The 22,566-nt window shown below is 50.1% G+C and overlaps 7 protein-coding genes across 7 annotated transcripts; 5 read left to right on the top strand and 2 right to left on the bottom strand.

The window, feature by feature from the left end:
• Positions 1 to 2,936: 2,936 nt before the first annotated feature.
• Positions 2,937 to 5,582, bottom strand: N7519_003428 (putative dynamin GTPase; the record flags this gene model as incomplete). Its single annotated transcript, XM_057290206.1, has 4 exons — positions 2,937 to 3,121; positions 3,184 to 3,325; positions 3,375 to 5,467; positions 5,531 to 5,582. 4 exons carry the CDS (start codon positions 5,580 to 5,582, stop codon positions 2,937 to 2,939), a joined length of 2,472 nt encoding a protein of 823 aa, XP_057151408.1.
• Positions 5,583 to 7,185: 1,603 nt separating this feature from the next.
• Positions 7,186 to 9,271, top strand: N7519_003427 (lysine--tRNA ligase KRS1; the record flags this gene model as incomplete). Its single annotated transcript, XM_057290205.1, has 5 exons — positions 7,186 to 7,401; positions 7,466 to 8,203; positions 8,259 to 8,600; positions 8,659 to 8,780; positions 8,872 to 9,271. 5 exons carry the CDS (start codon positions 7,186 to 7,188, stop codon positions 9,269 to 9,271), a joined length of 1,818 nt encoding a protein of 605 aa, XP_057151407.1.
• A 557-nt stretch (positions 9,272 to 9,828) lies between these two features.
• On the top strand, positions 9,829 to 11,186 carry N7519_003426 (uncharacterized protein; the record flags this gene model as incomplete). Its single annotated transcript, XM_057290204.1, has 3 exons — positions 9,829 to 10,071; positions 10,130 to 10,162; positions 10,224 to 11,186. The coding sequence occupies 3 exons, from the start codon at positions 9,829 to 9,831 to the stop codon at positions 11,184 to 11,186; spliced, it is 1,239 nt and encodes a 412-aa protein (XP_057151406.1).
• Positions 11,187 to 11,572: 386 nt separating this feature from the next.
• cox15 (cytochrome c oxidase assembly protein cox15) lies at positions 11,573 to 13,136 on the bottom strand (the record flags this gene model as incomplete). Its single annotated transcript, XM_057290203.1, has 2 exons — positions 11,573 to 12,686; positions 12,760 to 13,136. The coding sequence occupies 2 exons, from the start codon at positions 13,134 to 13,136 to the stop codon at positions 11,573 to 11,575; spliced, it is 1,491 nt and encodes a 496-aa protein (XP_057151405.1).
• Positions 13,137 to 13,470: 334 nt separating this feature from the next.
• N7519_003424 (uncharacterized protein) lies at positions 13,471 to 17,165 on the top strand (the record flags this gene model as incomplete). The annotated part of the gene is made up of 7 exons (XM_057290202.1): positions 13,471 to 13,984; positions 14,043 to 14,126; positions 14,182 to 14,876; positions 15,368 to 16,150; positions 16,192 to 16,850; positions 16,903 to 17,069; positions 17,131 to 17,165. The coding sequence occupies 7 exons, from the start codon at positions 13,471 to 13,473 to the stop codon at positions 17,163 to 17,165; spliced, it is 2,937 nt and encodes a 978-aa protein (XP_057151404.1).
• Positions 17,166 to 17,759: 594 nt separating this feature from the next.
• N7519_003423 (SUMO ligase MMS21) lies at positions 17,760 to 19,743 on the top strand (the record flags this gene model as incomplete). Its single annotated transcript, XM_057290201.1, has 2 exons — positions 17,760 to 18,493; positions 18,549 to 19,743. The coding sequence occupies 2 exons, from the start codon at positions 17,760 to 17,762 to the stop codon at positions 19,741 to 19,743; spliced, it is 1,929 nt and encodes a 642-aa protein (XP_057151403.1).
• Positions 19,744 to 20,696: 953 nt separating this feature from the next.
• Positions 20,697 to 22,422, top strand: N7519_003422 (DUF895 domain membrane protein; the record flags this gene model as incomplete). The annotated part of the gene is made up of 5 exons (XM_057290200.1): positions 20,697 to 20,933; positions 21,035 to 21,349; positions 21,430 to 21,501; positions 21,552 to 22,057; positions 22,113 to 22,422. The coding sequence occupies 5 exons, from the start codon at positions 20,697 to 20,699 to the stop codon at positions 22,420 to 22,422; spliced, it is 1,440 nt and encodes a 479-aa protein (XP_057151402.1).
• Positions 22,423 to 22,566: the final 144 nt, after the last annotated feature.

Raw genomic sequence — 22,566 nt, 5'->3', positions numbered from 1 at the left:
CGCCACAAGCACACCCAAAGGGTCACCGCCATTCGAAAACAATAACCAGGGAGCCGGGTCCCGGATAAAAACATAACAGTCTTTTGCCCACAACCTACCCCAAGCCGGAAGAAGATTGCTCGCGTCCAGCATACGATAAATGCAAGTGCCAAACTATGTACCCACAATCTCTTGAGCTCTGGCCTCGAGCAGTAAGGAATTCAGCGACTCCAACAAAACAAAAAAAGATCGAGGGCCACTTTCACCGACGAGCAAGTTTTATACCGAATCATGCCTGGCAAAGCGCATGAGCAGGTGATCAAGTTCTTGCAGCCAAACTCAATGAGGGCGATGGAGGCGACGAACTGTCCGGTTCACAACCCCTCTCTTTAACTTCCTTGCTTCATGCATCATTTAACGCTTCAGACGAGTCACCTTGAGAGGGGGCGTTACAAATACCACTTCGGTCAGACCTTGTTGTACCCTTGATTAGGCTCAAGTCAAAAGGCGTGTTCCTGGGCGCTGTGTCGACCATACTGCTCTGTCCAAGAGAATTGACAGCAAGGATTTACGCGACATTCACCTAGTGGCACGAAAGTCATGTATGTCTACTGCTATATCCGGGGTACATGCGCTTGTTCCACCGTACCGGCAGATTGGGATTTTCTCAGGGCACTTAGGGGAGATTGATATTCCATATGTGGATACCAAGTGGCCTGTTTGCTTGTCCGAGCAAATGGCATCATGCTACTGGTCAAAGAACCAAGTTGGTCGACTAGCCGAAGAGAGAAAACCAATGTGCGGGAAGTGGCGCAAAAGACCTGAACGTGCGATGGTACTTTCCTACGACGCGAAGGGACAAAAGACTGGGGAAGGTTGGTGCTCAGTTTGTGCTATGAAACATAAGAGGGATGTTGACAAGGAAGCCAAGCAGAACAACTACGTAAATTGTACGTGTTCAATTTGGGGAGGGACCAACCTTCCTGCTTGGAAGTCAGCCTCAACATGCTTGTCGTGTTGGAAAGAGAGGAACTCGGACGAGTACTGGCGAAAGAGCAGGGATAGGAACGATTGCTGGCATTGCCATCGTCCTTTCCAGAAGTGGGACGTCAGAGCCAAGTTCTACACACTCCCTTCCACTTCGATGCCAAGGAGACCCTCGTTTGCTTGAAGATCCTCAAGCCACTTTCCAACAAAGTTTGGAGGTTTGAATGCCCCTGGCATCCCAAATTAAGAGAGTGGGTATGTAAAATGTGTAATTTGACGAGTCGATATCGTGGATCCTTCGGGATCACGGCCACACACCTGAAGGTCTTCGAAATCAGGTGCGAAGACGGATCCTGGGCGACCCCTATGGGATACTTGGACTTTATCACTGATAGTCGAGACCGGGAATGGCTTCAGCTATACGTCGGACAGTGCGTAGAAGTCTTGCGAAGAGTAACATTGTCATGTTTTATACGCAAAGAGGTGGACTACACTCGGCAAAACATCCCTCGAACGCATCGATGACAGCGGTGTCACCTGGGATCGCATTATCTGTGGCAATTGCTACCAAAAGCGAAGCAAGGCCATGTTTAGGAAAGCTGGTCGGAAAGATAAGGGGAAAGCTGGGGACCGATGGAAGTGGGATAGTCTTTGCGAATAAGAGCAATTATCCACAAATTGTCGGAGTGTCTACCTAGCAAGAGTGGACAGGTAAAGGCCTGGGAGATGAGCTGTTCCCAAAGACTAAACTTCTCCTGGTCTGCTTGCTGCGAGTCCATGGGTGGACTTTGGCAGTGACAAGATTATTGCCGAGAAGATGGAGGAGAATGATTGGGAGCTAGATGATTTAATCTATTCAACCTTTGTCTGACCACAATTATATACCTTCCCTTGATCCTCTCGACCGTCAAGTTTCCTTGTTTTCTAGTTGGTAACCCCTTTCCTTTAGCAATTATCCTCGCGAGAGCTTTCGTTAATACGGACACCACGACCATGTACTTTGGGCCTTTCCGGTCACTTTCGGCTTTACTTGAGCGGGTTCCGGGGAAAGCAGTTTCCTTCTACCATATACTACTTAGGGTCGCTCCCGTTACAATTCATGATGCCAACTATTAAGCTTCCTTTCATTCTGTTCGCAGGTGCCAAAGGTATCTTATAATGCAGGCTAAAGCGAATTGTATACCAAGGTGGTTCCGCGTACGAAACATAGATTGGGGACTATAAAATGTGCTAGTCGACTTGCAGAGGCAATTCCTTGCTTTCTGTACGTAGCCCAAATATTATGTATTGGATAATCATCTAACTTCTGCATGAGAAAGGAAAAGAAAATTTGTCTGACAAGATTCTACGTGCCATCTCAGTTAAATGGACTTTGTGCTTGGGCTACAGTTGGACATTGCACGCAGGATTTTGTCGCATAGATAGTCTTTATAAGCCTGGGCAGAAGCTTCACTTTGAAGCCGATATTACCTTACTACTCCAATTCCCTCGAGCAATAGCAGCATCCAGAACACTTCACTCACTGGGGTGAACAACTTTAGTACACAGTATACTACTAGCATTTCCTCGCAGGCTTATTATAGGCACTGAAAATGGCCATCAAAAGAAAGATGCATAAACTGATTAGAACGTAGTTAAAATACATTGTTGCTGTCCCGTGTCTTTCGAAGGTTGACGAATGGCCGCGGAAATAGCTTGAATAAACCGCCTGCTTCAGTACATAGATTGTTGTCAATTGATGTTAATCTGAAGATTGTTTTGTATTTTGCTTGGCTATTCATTTGGTTTTCTTTTTCATTGTTACAATTTCCCATTTGATCCATATCTCCATCACTCCATCACACTCAAAAACATCATTGAAGTTCACATTCACACCCTGAGAACAACCACTTCAAGCCCACATTTGGCTCATTCGGCAACAGTGTAAGTAGCAAAATTATGAGGATCGCAGGAGACGACAATTTTGGAATCTACCAATCCTCTTTGATGTCTGGAAAAGCAGTGTGGTCAGAGTCTTCCATTTCCACATCTGAATCCCGGACAGAGTCCAGCCACTCTTGGGCTTTGCTAAACTTCTCTCGCTCCTTCAATAATTGAGCGCGGCGATGCTGCCGTTCGGGGTCCTCAGTCATGAGGTCAAGGCAGCGGGCACGACCTAAGGTACCTATTAGCAACATTTTCCAACTTCGTATTCGACACAGGTAAATGTATGCTCACCGTTATCACCGAAGATCTCCAGGTCGTCACGAAGTGTGTTGACGAGACTTCCACGGCAAGCCCGGAACAACTTCATATGCGTAGACTGACACAAGACGTCTAGGAAACGAGAAGATGCGATATCGTAGTAAGCCAGCGAGCTCTATGATCACAATTAGTGAATGTCAAAAAATCTCCCCCAGAAAACTTACAGCCATCATGTCAAGTTCTTGGCAGTATCTGTCAGGCCCAAGTTGTTCTGGTTGGACTTTCCTGATCTTCTCGGAAATCCGCTCGTCGTTCATATCATGGCCCCGGATTTTAAGCCAGCAACTAGCTCGAGCATTGAATCGACGAGCTCTCAGCACATTTGAGGCATGCTGCATCAATACCTGATGCTGGCCTTGTGCCATTGTAAATGGTATTTCGCGCTCAGACTTGCAGTAATCCATCTCTAACTCCAGGTGAACTTCGCGAAGCTTGCTCATAAATTCTTTCAGGATTCTCCTGAGCTCCTTATACAACCCAGTCTGCTGGTATTGGGTAAACTCGTCTTCGAGAGCTGTACATAACATGCTGTGAACAAGGCTATGCGTAGCCTTCAGGAAAATCTTCATGAGCCTTTCCCAATGCTCAACGCTCCGTTTATTCAGGTTTTCAATTGCACGGGGATCGAGCTGGTTGGGGACACCAACTGTGTTTGAGCGGATTTTCAGCTCAGTGAGCTGTTTCAAAGTAATTCTTGCAGGCTTCAACCCTTCGAAGTGTGAAGTGCAGTAGACAGTCCTTCTCGGAGTTGCCGGTTCCGATGAGGGAGTACCGTCCGCAGGCGACTTTCTTTTCTTTGGTGTTGACGTGCTGACGCCCACGATCTTCATCTCACAATCTGAGTCCACAACTTCGGCCAAATCCTCAAGGTCTTTCTGTGCAGCAACGTCCAAGATGGGACGCGTCTTTGCAAGTGCGGTTTGGAGATCCATAACAATTTTGTTCCACTGCTCTTGCAGCGGCTTTCGCTGGGAAGAGCCGTTCTCGATACTAGGGGTCCCATCAAACAGCTCATGAATCTTGCGTTCAAGATCCGAAGTTTTACCCCAAAGGATTCGTTGCACATCCTCAGTGGGAGGATTTGGTAGGGTTTTGAGTTCTGCATCAATGGCCTTCGACTTCTCATCAATCTGGGCAATAATGGAGGGCAAAGATCCTAGGATTTGGCGCATCAAAAGGTCAGACAATGCCGTTTGGAGTTGTCTGGTGCCGAAGCGGTCTTCGAAGGCTGCAAGATCTCTTGTCCACAGCGAAGAGCCGAAGAACATCTCTTCCTCCTTCCTAGCTTGGGCATGACTGACAAGTGAATCGGGATTGTTTCGAATGACATAATAACCGTGTCCGAGTTTGAACTTGCTTCCGTCCAGAATCTCGTGCCATTGGTCAAATGCTTCGTCAGAGGGCCGACGATCGGGTTTGGTCAACACCCCAAGGGTGCGTTCCTTTGCGCCCTTGATATCGCGGACAAGACGAGCAGCACTGGAATTTGTCGCATCATCTGTCATGGGCAGTGTGAGGAGTACGATACAATGCTCTTGAGAAACATAATCCTTGACAAGGTTCTCGACAAGGTTCACGAGGTACCTTTCGTTGTCTTGTTCTGCCTGGCTAATCACTCCCGGCAGATCATAGAATGACAGATTGGGAAGTCCGGAACCGGAGATATCCAGGCGCACGGCATTAGGAGAAAACTTAACCTGAGGTGTCTGTGCCATGTCGGTAGACCCCGGGACAAAATCCTGTGAATCGGTGCTAGGGTTCAAGATAGCTAGCTGGGCGCACCAGATAGCGTTTTTGACATCTTGTTTGCTTTCCAAGGTAATGAAATGTTCATCATCCTGTCCACCAAGGGCAATCCACGGTCCTAGTGGCTCTGATTTCTTAGGCATCTTCGAGCGCTTCGACGGATCGAAGATGTAGCGACGTGATAAATGGATCACACATTTCCAGCTTTCATCGCTTTCAGAAAGGTTTATCTCCAGGGGGCATCGAGTGCAGGTTCCTTCGGCTCTAGGCACCTTGATCTCGGAAATACCCTCGATAAGGGAGCTTTTCCCGGTGCTCTGGTCACCGACGACACATATTTTTGGAAGCATGATCTTGCTGTCCTCAATCCCCAAGTGACTGAGATCTTGGATCTTTTTCACAAGGTTCTTCATGTCCATTGTCAAGTTATCAAGAGAGGAGCCAGGGATTGGCTGAGTGTAGGTCGTATCAGGTAGGCCATGAGACGCCGGCATTGAAACAGCTAATCCAGCTAGAAGAACAAAGAGACTAGTTAGCAGGAAGGGACTTTCTTATCAGAAGAGACCAGGCTCACCCATGGCTGGACTGGGTTCCGACTTCGGAACTCGATCAATCAAGCCTCCCATAGTGGATGGTCAAGTCTGGAGGAGTGATTGTTAGCCACATGAAGGCAAGAGACCCAAGGTTACTGGCAGTGGCATGAGGCACAGTGGGACATACCCAAAGGAACAGATAAGCAATTCAGAGGATATGAACGTGGCACAAGTTAGAGACAAGCGTGATTCTCAAGACAAAGTTGACCGAAAGAGTGAAAGTCTCTGCAGATGAGGCATTCCAGAGGCCAAAGGGATGGCCAAGTGGCAAAATCTGCAGACAGAAATAGCCTAGTGTTGGCAGATCGGAGGAGAAGGGCGAGGTCGAGGTCGAGGAGATAGGTGAATGAAGGAAGATGATGAAGAACAAGGGTGGTCGTATAGAAAAGAAAAGGGGATAAGGATAGTAGAAAGAAAGCAAGCAAGCAAAAGAACAACTAGATTGGTAAATGACAGAAAAAAGAAAGGATGACGGAGATCCTCGCGTACACGATGGGTACAAGAAGAGATGGAAGATAGTCGACACTACGTTGTGTCCATCAGGTGCTACTGATTATGGCCTTTCTTCCGGAGACATATAGCACTGTTTCTCCCGGGCCAGATTTCCACAATTTGAATTTATACAGGTTCGAGTGACAGTATATGACATATAATACGAGGAAGCACCTGCAGTGGCTAGGCAACGAATACATGGAGGAATATAGATAGTAGGAAACATGACATTTTCGGGGCAGCACTTATCGTCTTTTCTACTTCATGGCGCTTAGTCTAGGACTCGACAACCAACAATGTAGGTACAAGTCATTAATCCCTCGTTAACTATAGATTGGACCTTCCTATCCCATGTGTCTCGAACAAACGGCGGGTCTTCTCTGCCAGTTTGGTAGTGCCAGGGTTGCCCAGCAATTCAGCGAGAACACTCTAAACTGACTAGGGCTTTCTACTAGTTGTACTGGAACATTTCACCCCATAGTGAAGTGTATGTAGATAGGTACTCCTGGATATTGAGTCAGCTACGCTAGCCCTAACAAGTGAAAATAACAACTCCCTGACTGCGCATGATCTATAAACTAAACGCTTTTTCCATTAAATACAGATAGTCACTACAAGGATTATACCAACGTAACGCAGGTACGTGTTGCTATTGGTGATCCGATGATGGACAGTGGTATCGCCCACATTTGTACCCAGCAACAAGGCTGTGGCGACTACTCAGGGTTGTGGCCAGGCTATCCCTACCATGTTAGTATTGAAACGGAATATGGTCATCTAAATAGGCTTCAGCCACGAATACAATGCTATTGGAGGTTACAATTCTTAGGGAAGCAGACCGATGTAGATATCTCCGTGCCCTAAACCCTATATCTCAATTTAGTATCCGCGAACTATGCTCAACAACGGAAGATGGGAAGTACAGAGTCCAGACTCTAGAACATGATTTTTGAATGAAGGTAATATTTACACGAATATCTCAATGCCATCTATGAGCGCGTCAGGTCAAATTAAGAATGAGTCATGAGAGTTGGGAGTTGTAAGGAATCGACCAATCACATGCCATGCCGATCCCGCCCAAAAATTCCAGTCCCTCATCCCACCATCCCACCATCCCACTTTTTGTTCTCCGTAACCACACATCATGGCGGATTCCAACCCTGTTCAAGAGGCTACGGCCTCCATTGCCAACCTTCTTCTCGATGAGGTCACCGGCGAGAAAGTCTCCAAGACTGAATTGAAGAGACGCCAGAAGCAGCGTGAGAAGGATGCCAAGAAGAAGGAGAAGGAGGCCGCTGCTCCTCCCAAGGCTGAAAAGAAGACATCCGCTGAGGAAGAGGAGGCCAACTTGACTCCTAACGTTAGTGCTCTTGCGACTGGATCAATTCCCATTTCCCGTGAAGCTAATTAATGTGTCATTCTAGCAATACTTCGAGATTCGTTGCAAGAAGATCAACAAGCTGCGCGAAACCAAGCAGCCGGATCCCTACCCACACAAGTTCCACGTCGACACTGACCTCCGCAACTTCGTTAAGGAGTACGATGGTCTCCAGAAGGGCGAACAGAAGTCCGATGTTACCGTTCGCGTTGCTGGCCGTATCTATACCAAGCGTACCTCAGGTAACAAGCTGAACTTCTACGACATCCGCTCAGAGGGTGTCAAGGTCCAGGTAATGTGCCAAGCGCAATTTGCCACCGGAAAGCCCTTCGAGGAACAGCACGAGCACCTTCGCAGAGGTGATATTGTGGGCATCGTCGGTTTCCCTGGACGAACCAACCCTAAGAACCGTGACGATGGTGAACTTTCTATCTTCGCCACTGAAGTTGTCCTCCTGACCCCTTGCCTGCACGCCATTCCTTCGGAGCACTACGGCTTCCAGGACAAAGAGCAGCGTTTCCGCCAGCGCTACCTGGATCTCATTATGAACGATCGGTCACGTGATGTCCTTATTACTCGATCTAAGATTGTTTCCTACATTCGCCAGTACTTTGAAAAGCGTGATTTCATTGAGGTTGAGACTCCTTTGATGAACGCTATTGCTGGTGGTGCTACAGCTAAGCCCTTCATAACCCACCATAATGACCTCGACATGAACCTCTTCATGCGTGTCGCCCCCGAACTCTACCTCAAGATGCTAGTTGTTGGAGGTCTAAACCGTGTCGTAAGTTATACTCTAACACCCGACATTGCAATACCCATCATCTAACACGAGTCAGTTCGAATTGGGTAAGCAACTAAGAAACGAAGGAATTGACCTTACTCACAATCCCGAGTTCACCACCTGTGAGTTTTACCAGGCGTATGCGGATGTGTACGACCTGATGGAAACGACCGAGGACCTCGTTTCGGGTCTGGTCAAGCACGTGACTGGAGGTTACGAGACAGTATTCCACACCCAGTCTGGCGAAACCTACAACGTGAACTGGAAGGCGCCCTGGCGGCGTGTGGAGATGATGCCTGCTTTGGAGGAGGCCTGCGGCGAAAAGTTCCCTCCTGGTGATCAGCTCCACACCGCGGAGACCAACGAATTCCTCAAGCGCATTCTGAAGAAGATGAACGTGGATTGCTCGCCCCCCCCAGACCAATGCCCGCATGCTTGACAAACTTGTGGGTGAGTTCATTGAGAACACTTGCATCAACCCCACTTTCATCACTGGTCACCCCCAGATGATGTCGCCACTGGCCAAGAAACACCGACACATTACCGGTCTGTGCGAGCGTTTCGAAGCCTTCGTTTGGTAAGTTCTCACCTAACTTGTAGATTCCAAATTTGCTTTGCCCCGAATTGGCCAATCAGTTATTTGGGAAGTTTAGCTAACTCAATTATAGCACCAAAGAGATCACAAATGCTTACACGGAGTTGAACGATCCCTTCGACCAGCGTATGCGCTTCGAAGAGCAGGCCAACCAGAAGGCCCAGGGTGATGATGAGGCTCAGATGATTGATGAGAATTTCTGTCAATCCCTCGAGTACGGCCTGCCCCCGACTGGTGGCTGGGGTATGGGAATTGATCGCCTGGTCATGTTCCTTACCGACAACTACAGCATCAAGGAGGTGATGACTTTCCCCATGATGAAGGAGGACAAGACCGCCGCCGAACCGAAGACTGCTGCCGAAGTCGCCGGTATTGAGCCCAGCCCCGAGGAAGGAATCCGTATGTTATTAATATCAGCAAATTTCCACGAGCCGATATCACTGACAATGACTATACAGCCCACAAATGAATAAAATAACATGATTTTCCGAGAAGAGGGCGATACTATTGATGTGTGATGCGTCCTGGGGGTTGCATGCAATTTTCTCTGTTTTATGACAAATGCAGCAGATAAAATAGGTTCTCAAGAATATCTAGGCGATACAATCAAATTTCGAACAAAATCCTTCGTTGTATCTCAATTTAAATCGGTTGATATCAAGGTAAAGCAGATATCTCTTGGGCAGAAGGCAGACCATGGACTCACTGATAGTTAGCCCTCAAGAGATTGACCAGAGGTTGATCCACTTAATCAAGTATACCTATGCTATGTTTTCGAGGGTTCCGACCTGTTTGCTTGCCCCTAAACGGCACACTCCTCAAACCATCATCCGATCCCATGAGACTGTATTTAACAATGCCCAATACATCTTGCATCTGAGAACCTTCATCAACCCCAAGCCTTTTATCTACACCCACCACATATCCATTTTCATTTCCGTTTACATCCCCCATCGTCTTCTTTCCTTTTTGCTCAAAGCAATACTTCAAATATCATCAAGTACCACTCGAGTACAGCTCTGTTGGAATCATGGGTCACCATACCATGCCTCTCTCTCGCATCCCAGACTTGAATCTCCCATCTTTTCGAGAGCTGGACGAGTCTGTCGAAGCCAACAGGCGCAACCAGCCGCGCTCGCATGTTTCTAACAACATGTACGATGGAGTAGGCAACAGATCCTCGTCTTCGCCCCAGGATATCAATACCCTTCCCAACCCGTATCCACCCTATCCAGCTAATGGATGGCTTGTCCCACCTGACCCCAGCCAGAATGTTTGTATCCATCCGTCTCTCCCTTCTCCCTCGAGATATCGTTCTAATATCTAGTCAGGCGTTTCGAGAGCCCGGATTTACCTACCAAGATGTGCGTGCAGGATGCTAGATATACGACACAGGGAGTATCATGTATAGCTGACGAACAACAGGTCTCTGCTGGGGTTCTTCAACCTAATGTGAACGTGGATAGAGGTAAGGAAGAGATGACAAAATCCTACATCTCCGCACAGTGCAGCTCACAAGCCCATCCCACAGAGCACCATCTCGTCCCTCAACTCCCTCAACTCGCTCTACGCCCGAAGGAAACCCAGGTACTTCAGGCATCCCCAACCCCGACGCAGTCAACTCTTAGCTCCGCACAGACGGCTCTCCGCGAGACCCTATCTCCAAGCACGCAGGTGTCATCAACCCCGGAGAATATCTCCCCCAACGCGCCTCGACGAATCCCGACAAACCGAGTACCACCGAACAAGCAGATCAACCGCCAAAGGATCAACCGCGACGCAGGCGCAAACCACCGAGCCCAGAGACGACGAGTCGGCGTCCACTTCTCAGAAGTGGCAGCCCACACCGCAAAGTGCGATGTATGCAACAAGCGCAACAAGAACGGCATGTCCCGCTGCCAGAACTGCGGCTGGCAAGTCTGTCGCAAGTGCCTGACTGACCGAAACGGAGACAGAACACACGCTTCCTTTGGAGCTACTCATGTCCCCGAGGGCGGCGGCGATATGCCGGTATCTTCGCCACCAGTGGATGGGACTGAAGATCGCCAACCTTCCAAGTCGTTTGCTGAAGTCAGGGCAGCGCAAACCTTGCTTGACCTTGGATCTTTCAGTAACGGAACCGGAACCGGAACGCCTACTACTACCGGAGACGTGAAAGGTGCTGCAGGTGGACAGAAAGTGGCTCCTGCGCGTAACCGAGTCTTGAAGCAGCAGGGGGATGCTTTGTCTACTGATTCTGACATGACGTTGTCGGTTGTTGACGATGAGGAGTGGGCTCAGAATGAGTCTGATATCCCTATTGGTGAGGACGGTCTGCCTATTGGGTATGTCATAACTCGACGCAACCCTGCGCGTGCTGCGAGACCTTCTACCAAGATGGCGGAGTAAGTGGCTGTGGATTTGAGGAGACAGACGACAGCAAGGAAATATCACTGAGATCTGAAAATGTTAGAAAATGGTGGAAGACAAGTGTGAAGACATGGATGATGAGGACAAAGGAGCACGAAAGCGAGAAAGAAGAAGAAAAGCAGAAAAAGAAGGAACAGCTTGGCGTGCTTTTGGGATATCAATTTTGACATAGGTAAATCAACCAATGAACTTTGTTTTAGTTCCGAATGTATTTTTACAATGAATGAGTAGTAATGCTAGTTATACAACAAGACTCGAGAAGCGCTCGAGTCAACCGATGAATGGAGATGGTATCAATCACAAAGGGGATTGACTGTCACAATCAACCCTGGCCGACATATTCATACACTCGAGAGGCAAGGTTATTATACTCTCTTCACAGCAGAGGCGGCAGTGCTAGAAAGCTGCTGGGACCGAGCCTTCGCAGCCATCTGCAAAAGCTTAGCTGTACGCGACGGGTGCCAGATTCGGCTGCCCAGGACCATGACCCAGGTCAGGAGGAACAAGCTGCCAGCCTGGTGGGCGGAGGCAAGCGGTGTAGGAATGAGGTAGAGAAGAGTGGTAATACCGAGTCCGACTTGGCAACAGGCAAACGCGAACACGCCGTGGACGCCCTTTCTAGCAGGTGCCGGCAGGAAGCGCTTCATGGTGGGGGAGCGGCGGGTGTAAACCATCAACGCGCAAATGGCGGTGAAGGTGGTCATTGCGAGCATGCGGTGGTCAAGCTGAACAAGAGAAGGATTCTCAAGCATGTTGCGCCACCAAAGATCAGAGCGGTCTTCGTGGCGGGAGTAGCGGGCATCGAAAAGCTCCTCCTTTGGAGGTGCTAGTCCCTTGCCCATCCATGGGAACTCGTTATAGATAAGCCCAGCATCAAGACCAGCGACGAGACCACCTGAAATGACAGTTGTGAAGACCAAAAGAGCAATACCAGCGACTGAGCGGCGGAAGAAGGCCAGCTTCGGGTCGCGCAGCGCATTCAGCTGGCTAATTCCAGCAGCTGGGTCGGCCATCAACCGATTCGACCGCAAAATAGCAAGACCGTTCCACAACATCGCGACGTAGCAAACGAAAGCAGCGCCCAAGTGAGCAGTCAGACGATACTGGCTCACTCGCGGGTGACTGCCCGGAGCAAAGAGATCATCCTTCAAGCCAGACTTGACCATCCACCAGCCGAGGAAACCCTGGAAACCAATAAGACCAGCAATTCCGAAGAGACGCCACGCCATGGGCGTGGAGACCTTCTTCCGGGCGACGAAGTATACTGCAGGTAGAACAAATGAGATTCCGACAAACCGGCCCCAGAGCCGGTGAATCCATTCCATATAGTAGATCGACTTGAACTCGGATAGAGTCATGTTGGGGTTAAGCAATTGAAATTCGGGAGATGCGCGGTACTTTGCGAACTCATCCTCCCAGTGTTCCGCGTTCATTGGGGGGAGGGAACCAGTAACAGGTCGCCATTCGGTGATGCTCAATCTGCGCCAAAAGTTTGTCCCGTCAGCATCCGAAGCTCACTTTCCAGGAAGACCAAGCAGCCCAATCCACGTACCCTGATTCTGTCAGACGTGTCAAACCACCGAAGACCACAATTCCAAAAACACTGGCCGCGCTGCCTAGAAGCCAGTAGGCAACGGTCTTGTCGCTAATTTTGGGGAAGCTCGATTTCGCTTTCGCGCCGCCCTCTTGGACCGCCTCTGCAACGGCGGGCGAAGTATTTGAACGCTTGAGACTGGAGGTGAAGAATTTCTTATTGTTCAGAAGTGTGGATTGAATCTTGCTTGGTTGGCGGAACTGCAAGGCACCAAATTGGCGGATCGATCTGGCTGCGTAGCCCTGATTTGGGAGGCATTGGGATGTGAAAAAGTCCTTGGCTAAACGAGGCGCAGCGCTCCGCCATAGCGACAGAGAGCTCCCCAGAGAAGCCATAGTTAAGGCGGATGGGTGAAAGAAGAAAGTTGGTGAAGTTCGGGGATTGTACGATGTTGCGGAATCCCTTGGCCAATCAGCAGCGGAGCATTTGTCGGAGTGGAATAACACTGTCAACAGTGCACAATAGCTGACAGGGGAATTAAATTGCTAGTTGAGAGATATACTAACTTCTATATGGTATGATTTAGAATTGAACGTGACTATCCATGTATGCAATATTGAGGTTGATGCCTCAGGCGGATACACTTCGGGCGTTATGATCGCCGCAGCTCCAACCATCCGCATTGTATTGATCCGCACCACTTGACTTGCTTCCCAAAGTCGCGCCAATATGTCCTACGCTCTGGAGTCAAAGAAACGGAAGTTCCACCGCGTTCTGGAATCAATATCCAAGCCTCTTACCTCCGACAACGCGCCCAAACCAGCCCCTGCGACGCCCACCACGGCGCAAGACCGTCTCTCCACCAACTTATCGATCAAGAAAGTACGCTTGGCCAGTGCCGACCCTTCAGAGCTCACGGCGGTACGTAACTCGATCCACAAGATCTCGCGACCAGCACACCGAATAGCCTCCGCAAATTCGAATAAGCGCCCGACCTTTGTCCCTTGGGACCGTGAACGTTTCCTCGAGCGGTTAGAGACCTTCCGCCGTGTCGACCGATGGACGTCAAAGCCGTCTCCTATCAACGAAGTACAATGGGCGAAACGTGGCTGGATATGTACGGATGTTATGCGCGTTACCTGTGTGAGCGAGTGTGGCGGTGCAGTTGTTGTGAAGCTTCCCGATGAAATCGACGAGCTCGATGGTTTTGACATTGAGAAGGTGGAGGAGCGGAAGGAAGTCCGTAAGTAATCCAACACTATTATTGCTGGTCGAACTGAATTGCTAACCTATATTTACAGGCGCGAGGCTGGTGGATGAGTATGCGAAAATGCTAAGTAGTGCTCATGGCGAAAACTGTCCCTGGCGAAACAAGAGCTGCGATGGTGAGTCTGAACGTGACATTGAGCATCTTTCGTCCCATGACTAACATCAGATTAGCCACTATCCAACATCTCCCTTTGACCAATTATGATGCTGCCCTATCGGGACTTCACGAGCGATATACAAACGTCTCGAAGATGGGCGATAAACTACCAGCCGATGATATCATCCAAACCCCAGAAGGGCTTGACCTTGATGTACTTATCAAAGGCCTTCCCGAAGAATGGTTCAAAGAGGCCGAGAAAGCTGCTGCACCCACCAACGGAGAGACCCAGCCTGCAAACGCTGACGACCAAGACTCAACAGAAACACCTAAATATGTTAATCGAGTTGCATTGGCGCTGGCATTGCTCGGCTGGGATACCGCCTCCGACGGAGCTGCCGGGTTAGCCGGGTGTGGCGCATGTTTCCGTCGCCTGGGATTATGGATGTACAAACCCAAAGAAAATGGAGACGTGACTGTCTACACTTCCCTCGATGTAGCTGGTGAGCACATGGAGTATTGTCCCTGGATTGACAAGGTAGCCCAAAGCGGCACTGGCCGGCCCAACGAGAAGTTGGCGGAACTACGCGCTGGGTGGCACGTCGTCGCCGAGGCCGTCAAGGTTAAACACCGCCGGAGAGTCCGCAGTATGGCCTCCACCGATACATTGCGGACGGACGTAGGGACACCAACCGAGACGGCAGGCGAAGAAGAAAACGCGGATGCGAAAAAGAAAGCAGATCGCGAGTGGTGGGCGAAAATTCGACAAGTAAGACAGGTTTTGACGGCCAAGTCGCCAAAACGGAAAGCTGTCTTGCCTCAATGATCCTGCATTCTGGTCTTCATTCTGGTTCAATATTACATTAATTGGGAGCGCGGGTTTTATGAAGAGGGTCAAAGTGCATCTTTCAGCGGCTGGTTTTTTTCAGATAGTTTCGATTTACTGCCATTGTGAGACATGACACTTCACAATGATAAGAATACATCCATCTCATATTCATACCTAGACACCGTAATGTTAAGAATTGATCGAGAGAATGTAGACAGGTAAATGGGAATTAGGGTTGGATTGGATCGCTCTGATTGGCTGAGATCCGGAGCTCATTGGACTTTCTTCGGACCCCCAGCTGGCCATTGCTCTGATATAACTCTGACTTCCACAACTCCGGAGGCATTGTTTCTATGAAACCAACTTAAAAATCTCCATTTCTTCGGACATTATTCTAATTTACACATACACCTTCCCTTCTTTCCTCGCAGATCCTCGCGACGATTGTTCTCCCGAATCACTTATTTGACGAGTCCACAACTCTACCCACGTCGCCATGGATCATCCCAATGGAGGCGGAGCTCATCATGGAGCTACTGGGCGCTCCACCCCCGCTCACCTGTCCGCACGAATACCAGCAACCCTCCAACAGATGCCGGCAGACCCAGAAGCATCGAAGGAGACGGTGCGGCAGATGGATCGAATCAACTATCAAGCGCAGCATCCAAGCGCAAGAGGCTCCAAGAGAGACACCAAGCCCTCCGAAACGAGGCCGAACTCCGCCGTCGGTATTCTCGCGACGCAACCGCTCCCGCAGTCCCGGCGGCGCTCCACCACGCGAAGACCGACGCTCTCGATCGCCACTACAACCACGCCGCTCTCCTTCCCCCGATGCACCGCGTCAACGCAAGAGACCGGGTGGCGGAGCACGACAGGGTCTCGTAGACCGTGAAACCCTACGACGCAAGCAGGAGGAGCGTGAGCGTGCAGAACAGGAAGAGGCTATGCGTAACTCTCAGATGCGCGGCGTCACGGACGTGGTCCGACAACACTACAACGCGGTTCCTGAGAGGGGCCGTGAGTGGCGGAAGACAGAGAGCAAGATCAAGGGGCTACGAAGCTTCAACAACTGGGTGAAAAGTTCTCTGATACAGAAGTTCTCTCCCGATGAGACATTTGTTGCGCGATTCGAGGATAGCAAGGACTGGGCGGATGATAGCCAAGGCCGCCGCCCTCTGCCGATCAAAAGCTTCTTGTGCTCGATCTGGGCTGTGGTAAGGGTGGCGATCTTGGCAAGTGGCAGCTGGCGCCTCAGGCGGTTGACCTTTATGTCGGTCTTGACCCTGCCAATATCTCAATTGAGCAGGCTCGGGGTCGGTATGATCAGATGCGCTCGGGCCGCGGCCAACGTGGCCGTCGACCGCCCCAGCCGATTTTCCATGCCGAGTTCTACCCGAAAGACTGCTTTGGCGAGTGGCTTGGCGACATCGACATCGTCCAGCGGGTTGGTATCGATGCCAATGCCGGCCCCGGTGGATCTATCATGGCATCTCGCTACGGCGGTGGCGGCTTTGACGTCGTTACATCTATGTTTGCCATTCATTATGCCTTTGAGACTGAGGAGAAGACGCGTCAAATGCTCAGCAATGTGGCGGGTTGCTTGAAGAAAGGCGGTCGTTTCCTTGGCGTTTGTCCTAACTCGGACGTCATTACCAGCCGGGTGTCTACCTTCCACAAGGAGCGCAAGGCGCGCGAGGCTGCCAAACCTGCTGAACCGGAAGGCCCCGAGGATGGCGAAGTCGAGGAAGATGAGCGGGCTCAATGGGGCAACGATATCTACCGCGTTCAGTTCCCTGGTCCAACCCCCGAGGATGGTGTCTTCCGGCCGCCTTTCGGGTGGAAGTACAGTTACTTTATGAAGGAGGCAGTGGAAGAAGTCCCCGAATACGTTGTCCCATGGGAGGCATTCCGAGCGTAAGTGTCGGCGATCATCGCATTTACCATACATAACTAACCTTTCACTCAGCCTGACCGAAGATTACAACCTGGAACTACAATACCGCAAGCCATTTTTGGATATCTGGGAGGATGAGAAGAATCATCCGGAGCTCGGCCCGCTAAGTGAGAGGATGGGCGTGAGAGACCGCACGACTGGTGCTTTAAATATGACAGAGGAAGAGAAGGAGGCTGCTAGTGAGAATCCCTTTGTGTTCATTGCTTTTTTTTTTTAACTACTAACGGATGATATCGCTAGGCTTCTACCATGCATACTGCTTCTACAAGGTATAAGCTATCATGCATACTATGTACTTGAATCTCTCATTGCCATATCTCTACACTCTTCCTCGCTCACCATTTATATTCGCAATTTCAAAGAATCATATCCTTGAATATCAAAAACAATAGTTCCAACGACACCTGCATGGCATGGATCACGATCGATGATTACATCTCCAAAATGAAAATGTTGATATAGCACGAAAGCAAAAGATGTTCTGGAGCTAGGATATAGAATTTTGACATGATGGGTGACGATCATGGGGAAGGTGTACCCGGTAATGGTTAGCCTTGGGCCTCAAAAATCTGCAGAACACGGGTATAGACGATGCAGGAGAGATAAACATGAGAGTATTTGCTAAAATGAACGACGGAGTAGTGTACTCGACATACTTCCAATGTCAAGGCCCACTCCATACTGATAAGGCTTATCGCTCATATATGTAACCCAAATGGGACTAGCGTGATCGCGTCTCGCGTCGGGATTTCGAGATGCGCTTTGTTACTTGGACTTTCTTTGTCAACGCTTGGGAACCCTGTACTCGCAAAGCATAAAGCCTCCGGTAATCCGGATCCCCCAAAATCAGAGTTTTTCCTTCAACGACAATGTCGGCAACACCAAGCCGACGGCCCTCAACGCTATCTCAGTCCCATCCACAATCAGCACAATCGCGCAGACGAAGCGCTGCCCACACCTCAGTCTCAGAAGCAAGACCCCTGCCAGAATACGAGCCACCCGAGGCACCCCTCACAGCAGAAAGCCAGCGCCAAATCGCCGCCCTCCTCGCATCACACCACCTCCGTAACCTCCGCACGCACCTCCAACATGCCGCCGAGAAACTCACACACTCAGGTGGTGAAGTAAACGAGCGCCTTAGTGACGCCAGGACCCGGTACGAGAAATTAAAGGAAGCGCGCCGGCGTCAAGGCGACGAGAATGTCGATGACGACGAGGCCAATGAGGAGTACCAGCGGCTTGCTGAGGCAGAGGCTCGAGTTGATGCTATTACAGCGCGGATGGAGGAGAAGACACGACTACTTGTCGACTCAGAAATAAAGCTCCAGGGGTTGACTGATGCGATGAGTCAAATTGAAAGGGAGGAGGGTGAGACTGTTGCTGCTGCTTTAGGAGTGAGACAGACTCGTCAGCAGCGGGCAAGACAGAGAGCCAATAATGGCGATGATGCTGATGAGACTGAGGATCCTACCGATGCTGATTATGAGGATGAGCAAGAGAGAGAGATGCGGGAGCGCAATGCACAGAATCCGCCTAGTCGCAAGCTGGAGGATAAGTTGGCAGAGGGCGTTCAGAAGTGGAACGAGCTTTCTTTGACAGAGAGGTATGGGATGTGACTGTTATACTCGAAGGCCAAGATACTGACAACTATGCCCTAGATATGCCAGCAATAACTCCTACATTGGCTTCTACCGGATGGTACACGACTCCAAGTTCCCCGGCGACGACGTCCCGCCACTGCCCCACTCATCTACATGGTTCGAGCACATGGAAGATAGGAATGCGCGATCAGGGGCATCAGCACGTACACGCAACCGGAACCGTGGCGTCTCACCCGCCGGCTCCGACGACGACATTGCCATTGAGCGCGAGCGCATCTCCCTCAAATGCCCATTGACTCTCACACCTTACCAGGATCCAGTGACGAGCACCAAATGTCCGCACAGCTTCGAGCGCGAGGCCATTATGGATATGATCAACCGCAGCCCGACGACTATTGCACCCCCAGCATCTCGTCGGGGACAGCGTCGCGTGCATGTGGTCAAATGTCCCGTTTGTTCTACTCCGCTGACTGCGGACGATTTGCGCCCAGATCCTGTTCTACTACGACGTGTTCGCCGAGCTCAAGAGCTCCAGGAGCGCGAAGAAGATGATGATCACCTTGAAGGGGATGGGAGAAAGCAGAAGGATCGGAGTACCGGCATTACCTTGGGTAGTGACGTGGAAAGCGATGATGATGCTATGGATGTTGATGCCAACCCTCCCTCACAGCGTATCAAAATGGAGCCGCTCAGTCAGGCTGCTCCAGCCGCTCAATCCGATGATGAATCGGGTGACGATGCGGCGAGTCAAGATGTTGAGCATGAGGGTGCGGAGGATGTGGAAGGGGAGAGTGAAGAGGGAGAGAATGAACAAGAAGAGAACGAAGAGGTGGATATTGAGGAACCGGGCAATGAAGAAGAGAGCGAAGCGGAGAACGAAGAAGCGGAGAATGGGGAAGCGGAGATTGAGGAGCCGGTCAACGAAGTGGAGAATGAAATGGCCGAGATTGAACAAGGGCAGACCCAAGAAGAGCCGAACGAAGAGGTGGAAATTGATGAGCCTGACAACGAAGAAGAGCAGAATGAAGAGGAGAATGGGAACGTGGAAGATGATGATGTGGATAGTGAGGAAGGGCAGAACGAGGCTGCGGGTTCTCAGCAGGAACCTGCAGATGTGCAGACTGAGATAGGGCAGGATAAAGACGACAGTGAGGACGGCAGCGAAGACACTGAAGACAGTGACAGTGATATCGAACCCAAATTCGAGAGTGGGTCCGAGGATGAGGAAGGAGAAAGCCAAGAGAGTGATTGATATGCATGATACCGTTCTAGCGTTTTTAAATGAAGTTCCCTTCCATCAAGCCGAGAATGAAACGGTTCAAGTAGATGTTCGGAGATTTATTCTAAGAAATTCCCTAGATCCAAAGATTACTGCATCTGTGCTACGTAGGATAGAGTCTCAGATCATCAGATTTATAGATATCTTATAGATCTAAATGCGGTGACCACAGATGTCAATTATCTAAAATCTAAAATTCCGAACAAAAAGGAACACGCTAGTCCCCTTTTGGTCACTTCCCCGCAGTTGAGCCAGCGGATTGGCCTGTGGGACCCGGGCCAATCAATCCATCAACCAATCAAACGTACTACTAGTATGATATGGCTGCTTCAAGTTTAGCGTCCCTCGTTCCAATAATCGCTTATACGATAGTCTTTTCCCTAACCCCAATGGTTTTCCTTGTTTTAATATTTTCGGGATGTGACTCTAAAAGATCTCTTAACTCTATTAGCCGAAAAAGCCCCATAGTAACCTTGATGACCTACAAATACTACATCTCATCCCAGTCTCACGCGACAAGGTCTACCGGCCTAAGAGAAACAGTGCCATCAGGGTGTAACACTACTATCATAGCGCCCCTATCACCCCCGCAAAGTACGAGCCCCTAATTGTATTTACCAATGGCTAGCCCTGATAACTATCGAAGCCTGGTCCCTTTCTTAAGGCCAGCCACATAAAGCTAGCTTCAGCCCGTGACCAAACCCAATGCTACCCTGCAACATACACTATTTTGACTATTGATCTCTTGTAATCTGGACTTGGTCTTGCCTACTCTGGGGGTACATCGTACAAGTTTGCTATCTTTTATTTTTTTGCTTTTAAGATCTCAATGTCTCCTTTCTAATCTTCCCTCTTCTCCACACACCTCTTAATATTCCCACACCTTTTATCGTCTATTCTTCTGCGGTCTCCCGCCTTCATTCATAATGGATGAACGGAAGGCTCCTCCCCAATATTCCGCCGAACCTGAAGACATCCCCCGACCCGCAGGATGGATGTACAAGTCCAGTAAGATCGGCAAGTTCTCAACGAGCTGGTATGCCTCTCCGCGCATCCAGCTGGGCATGGTCGCCTTCGTCTGCTTCCTCTGCCCAGGCATGTTCAACGCCCTGAGCGGATTGGGCGGTGGCGGCAAGGCCGACCACAGCTTGGCTGATAAAATGGTACGATTCGCACGGGACTTTTGTTTTCCTCTTATCTGCCCCCACTCTCACCATCTCATACTCCGAAACTCCGATTCGGTCGTACATTCTAACAACAACAGAACATCGCGCTGTACAGTACATTCGCCGTGGTGGGTTTCTTCGCCGGAACATTCGTCAACCGTCTCGGCGTGCGTCTTTCCCTCTCATTCGGCGGAATCGGTTACTGCATTTACTCCATTAGTCTCTTGGTCTCCGAACATGCATATGTCCCCGGTTTCAACATTTTCGCCGGCGCCTTGCTCGGTGTGTGCGCAGGTCTTCTCTGGGCCGCCCAAGGAACCATCATGATGTCCTACCCGATCGAGCAACAGAAGGGCCGCTATTTCGCCTGGTTCTGGGCTATTTTCAACGTCGGCGCTTGTATTGGTAGCTTGGTAAGACCAGCCCGGTTCCTTTCCTAGCCCTATATTCCCAATTGGCTTCCATCAACAACAACTAATATCTCAATTGAAAGATCCCCCTGGGCCAAAACATCAATGTCAAGGAGAACAAAACCGTCGGCGACGGCACCTACATCGCCTTCATCGTACTCATGTTCATAGGCGCCTGTCTTGCCTGTGTCTCTGCGATGCAGAGAAAGTCGTGCGTCGCGACGGCTCGCGCGTGATCCTGATGAAGAACCCCTCGTGGAAATCCGAGATCGTCGGTCTGTGGGATACAATCCGCGCGGAACCGTGGATCATCCTCCTCTTCCCCATGTTCTGGTCCTCCAACTGGTTCTACACGTACCAGCAGAACGCCATTAACGGCGCTTACTTCAACACCCGCACCAAGGCCCTCAATGGATTCCTGTACTGGTTTGCTCAGATCGTGGCAGCTGTTATCATGGGCCCTATTCTTGATATGGAACGTGTTCGTCGCTCCGTCCGTGCTAAGGCGGCCTTGGTCATCCTTTTCATCCTCACTGTCGTTATCTGGGGTAGTGGGTATGCTTGGCAGGTAAGGTACACGCGTGAGGATGTCGACCCCAAGACCACGGATTTCAAGGGCTGGGATTGGAGTACCAAGGGCTACGTTGGTCCTATGTTCCTCTACTTCTTCTACGGCATGTACGATGCTGTTTGGCAGGGTATTGTCTACTGGTAACTTTCCCTCGTTGTTCTCTGCCATACCTCACGACTAACAATATTCTTCTAGGATCATGGGCGCCCTCGGCAACTCCGGCCGCAAACTCGCCAACTTGGCCGGATTCTACAAAGGTCTGCAATCCGCCGGCGCAGCGGTCATGTGGTCATTGGATTCACGAAAGATCCCGTTCATGAACGAATACGCCTCGAACTTCGGTCTGTTGTGCGGCTCGATCATCGTCGCTATTCCTGTCGTCTTCTTCAAGATTAAGGACTCTGTCCCCGTCGAGGAGGAGCTTGAGGGCACTGGCGAGACGCTCGAGGATGTCCTGCCGCCTGGTGCCGTTGAGTCCAAGCGTGTTGGCGATGATAAGATCTAATCAGAACTAATATGAACTCGAAGGGAATTGGATGGAATGAGATCTTTTTCTTCTTTTTTTTTTTTGCGAGGCGTCTTCTTGCTCTGTGGTGGATATGCAAGTGCGCCGGTATCGGGGCATACCCTTGATCGTGGACTGTCTTTT

Source organism: Penicillium mononematosum, assembly GCF_028829835.1.
Source record: "Penicillium mononematosum strain IBT 11891 chromosome Unknown utg000002l:1.0-8112719.0:1.0-8118358.0, whole genome shotgun sequence".
Classification (NCBI taxonomy): domain Eukaryota; kingdom Fungi; phylum Ascomycota; class Eurotiomycetes; order Eurotiales; family Aspergillaceae; genus Penicillium; species Penicillium mononematosum.
Note: the sequence above shows the minus strand (reverse complement) of the source record. Positions and strands in the feature narration are given on the sequence as shown.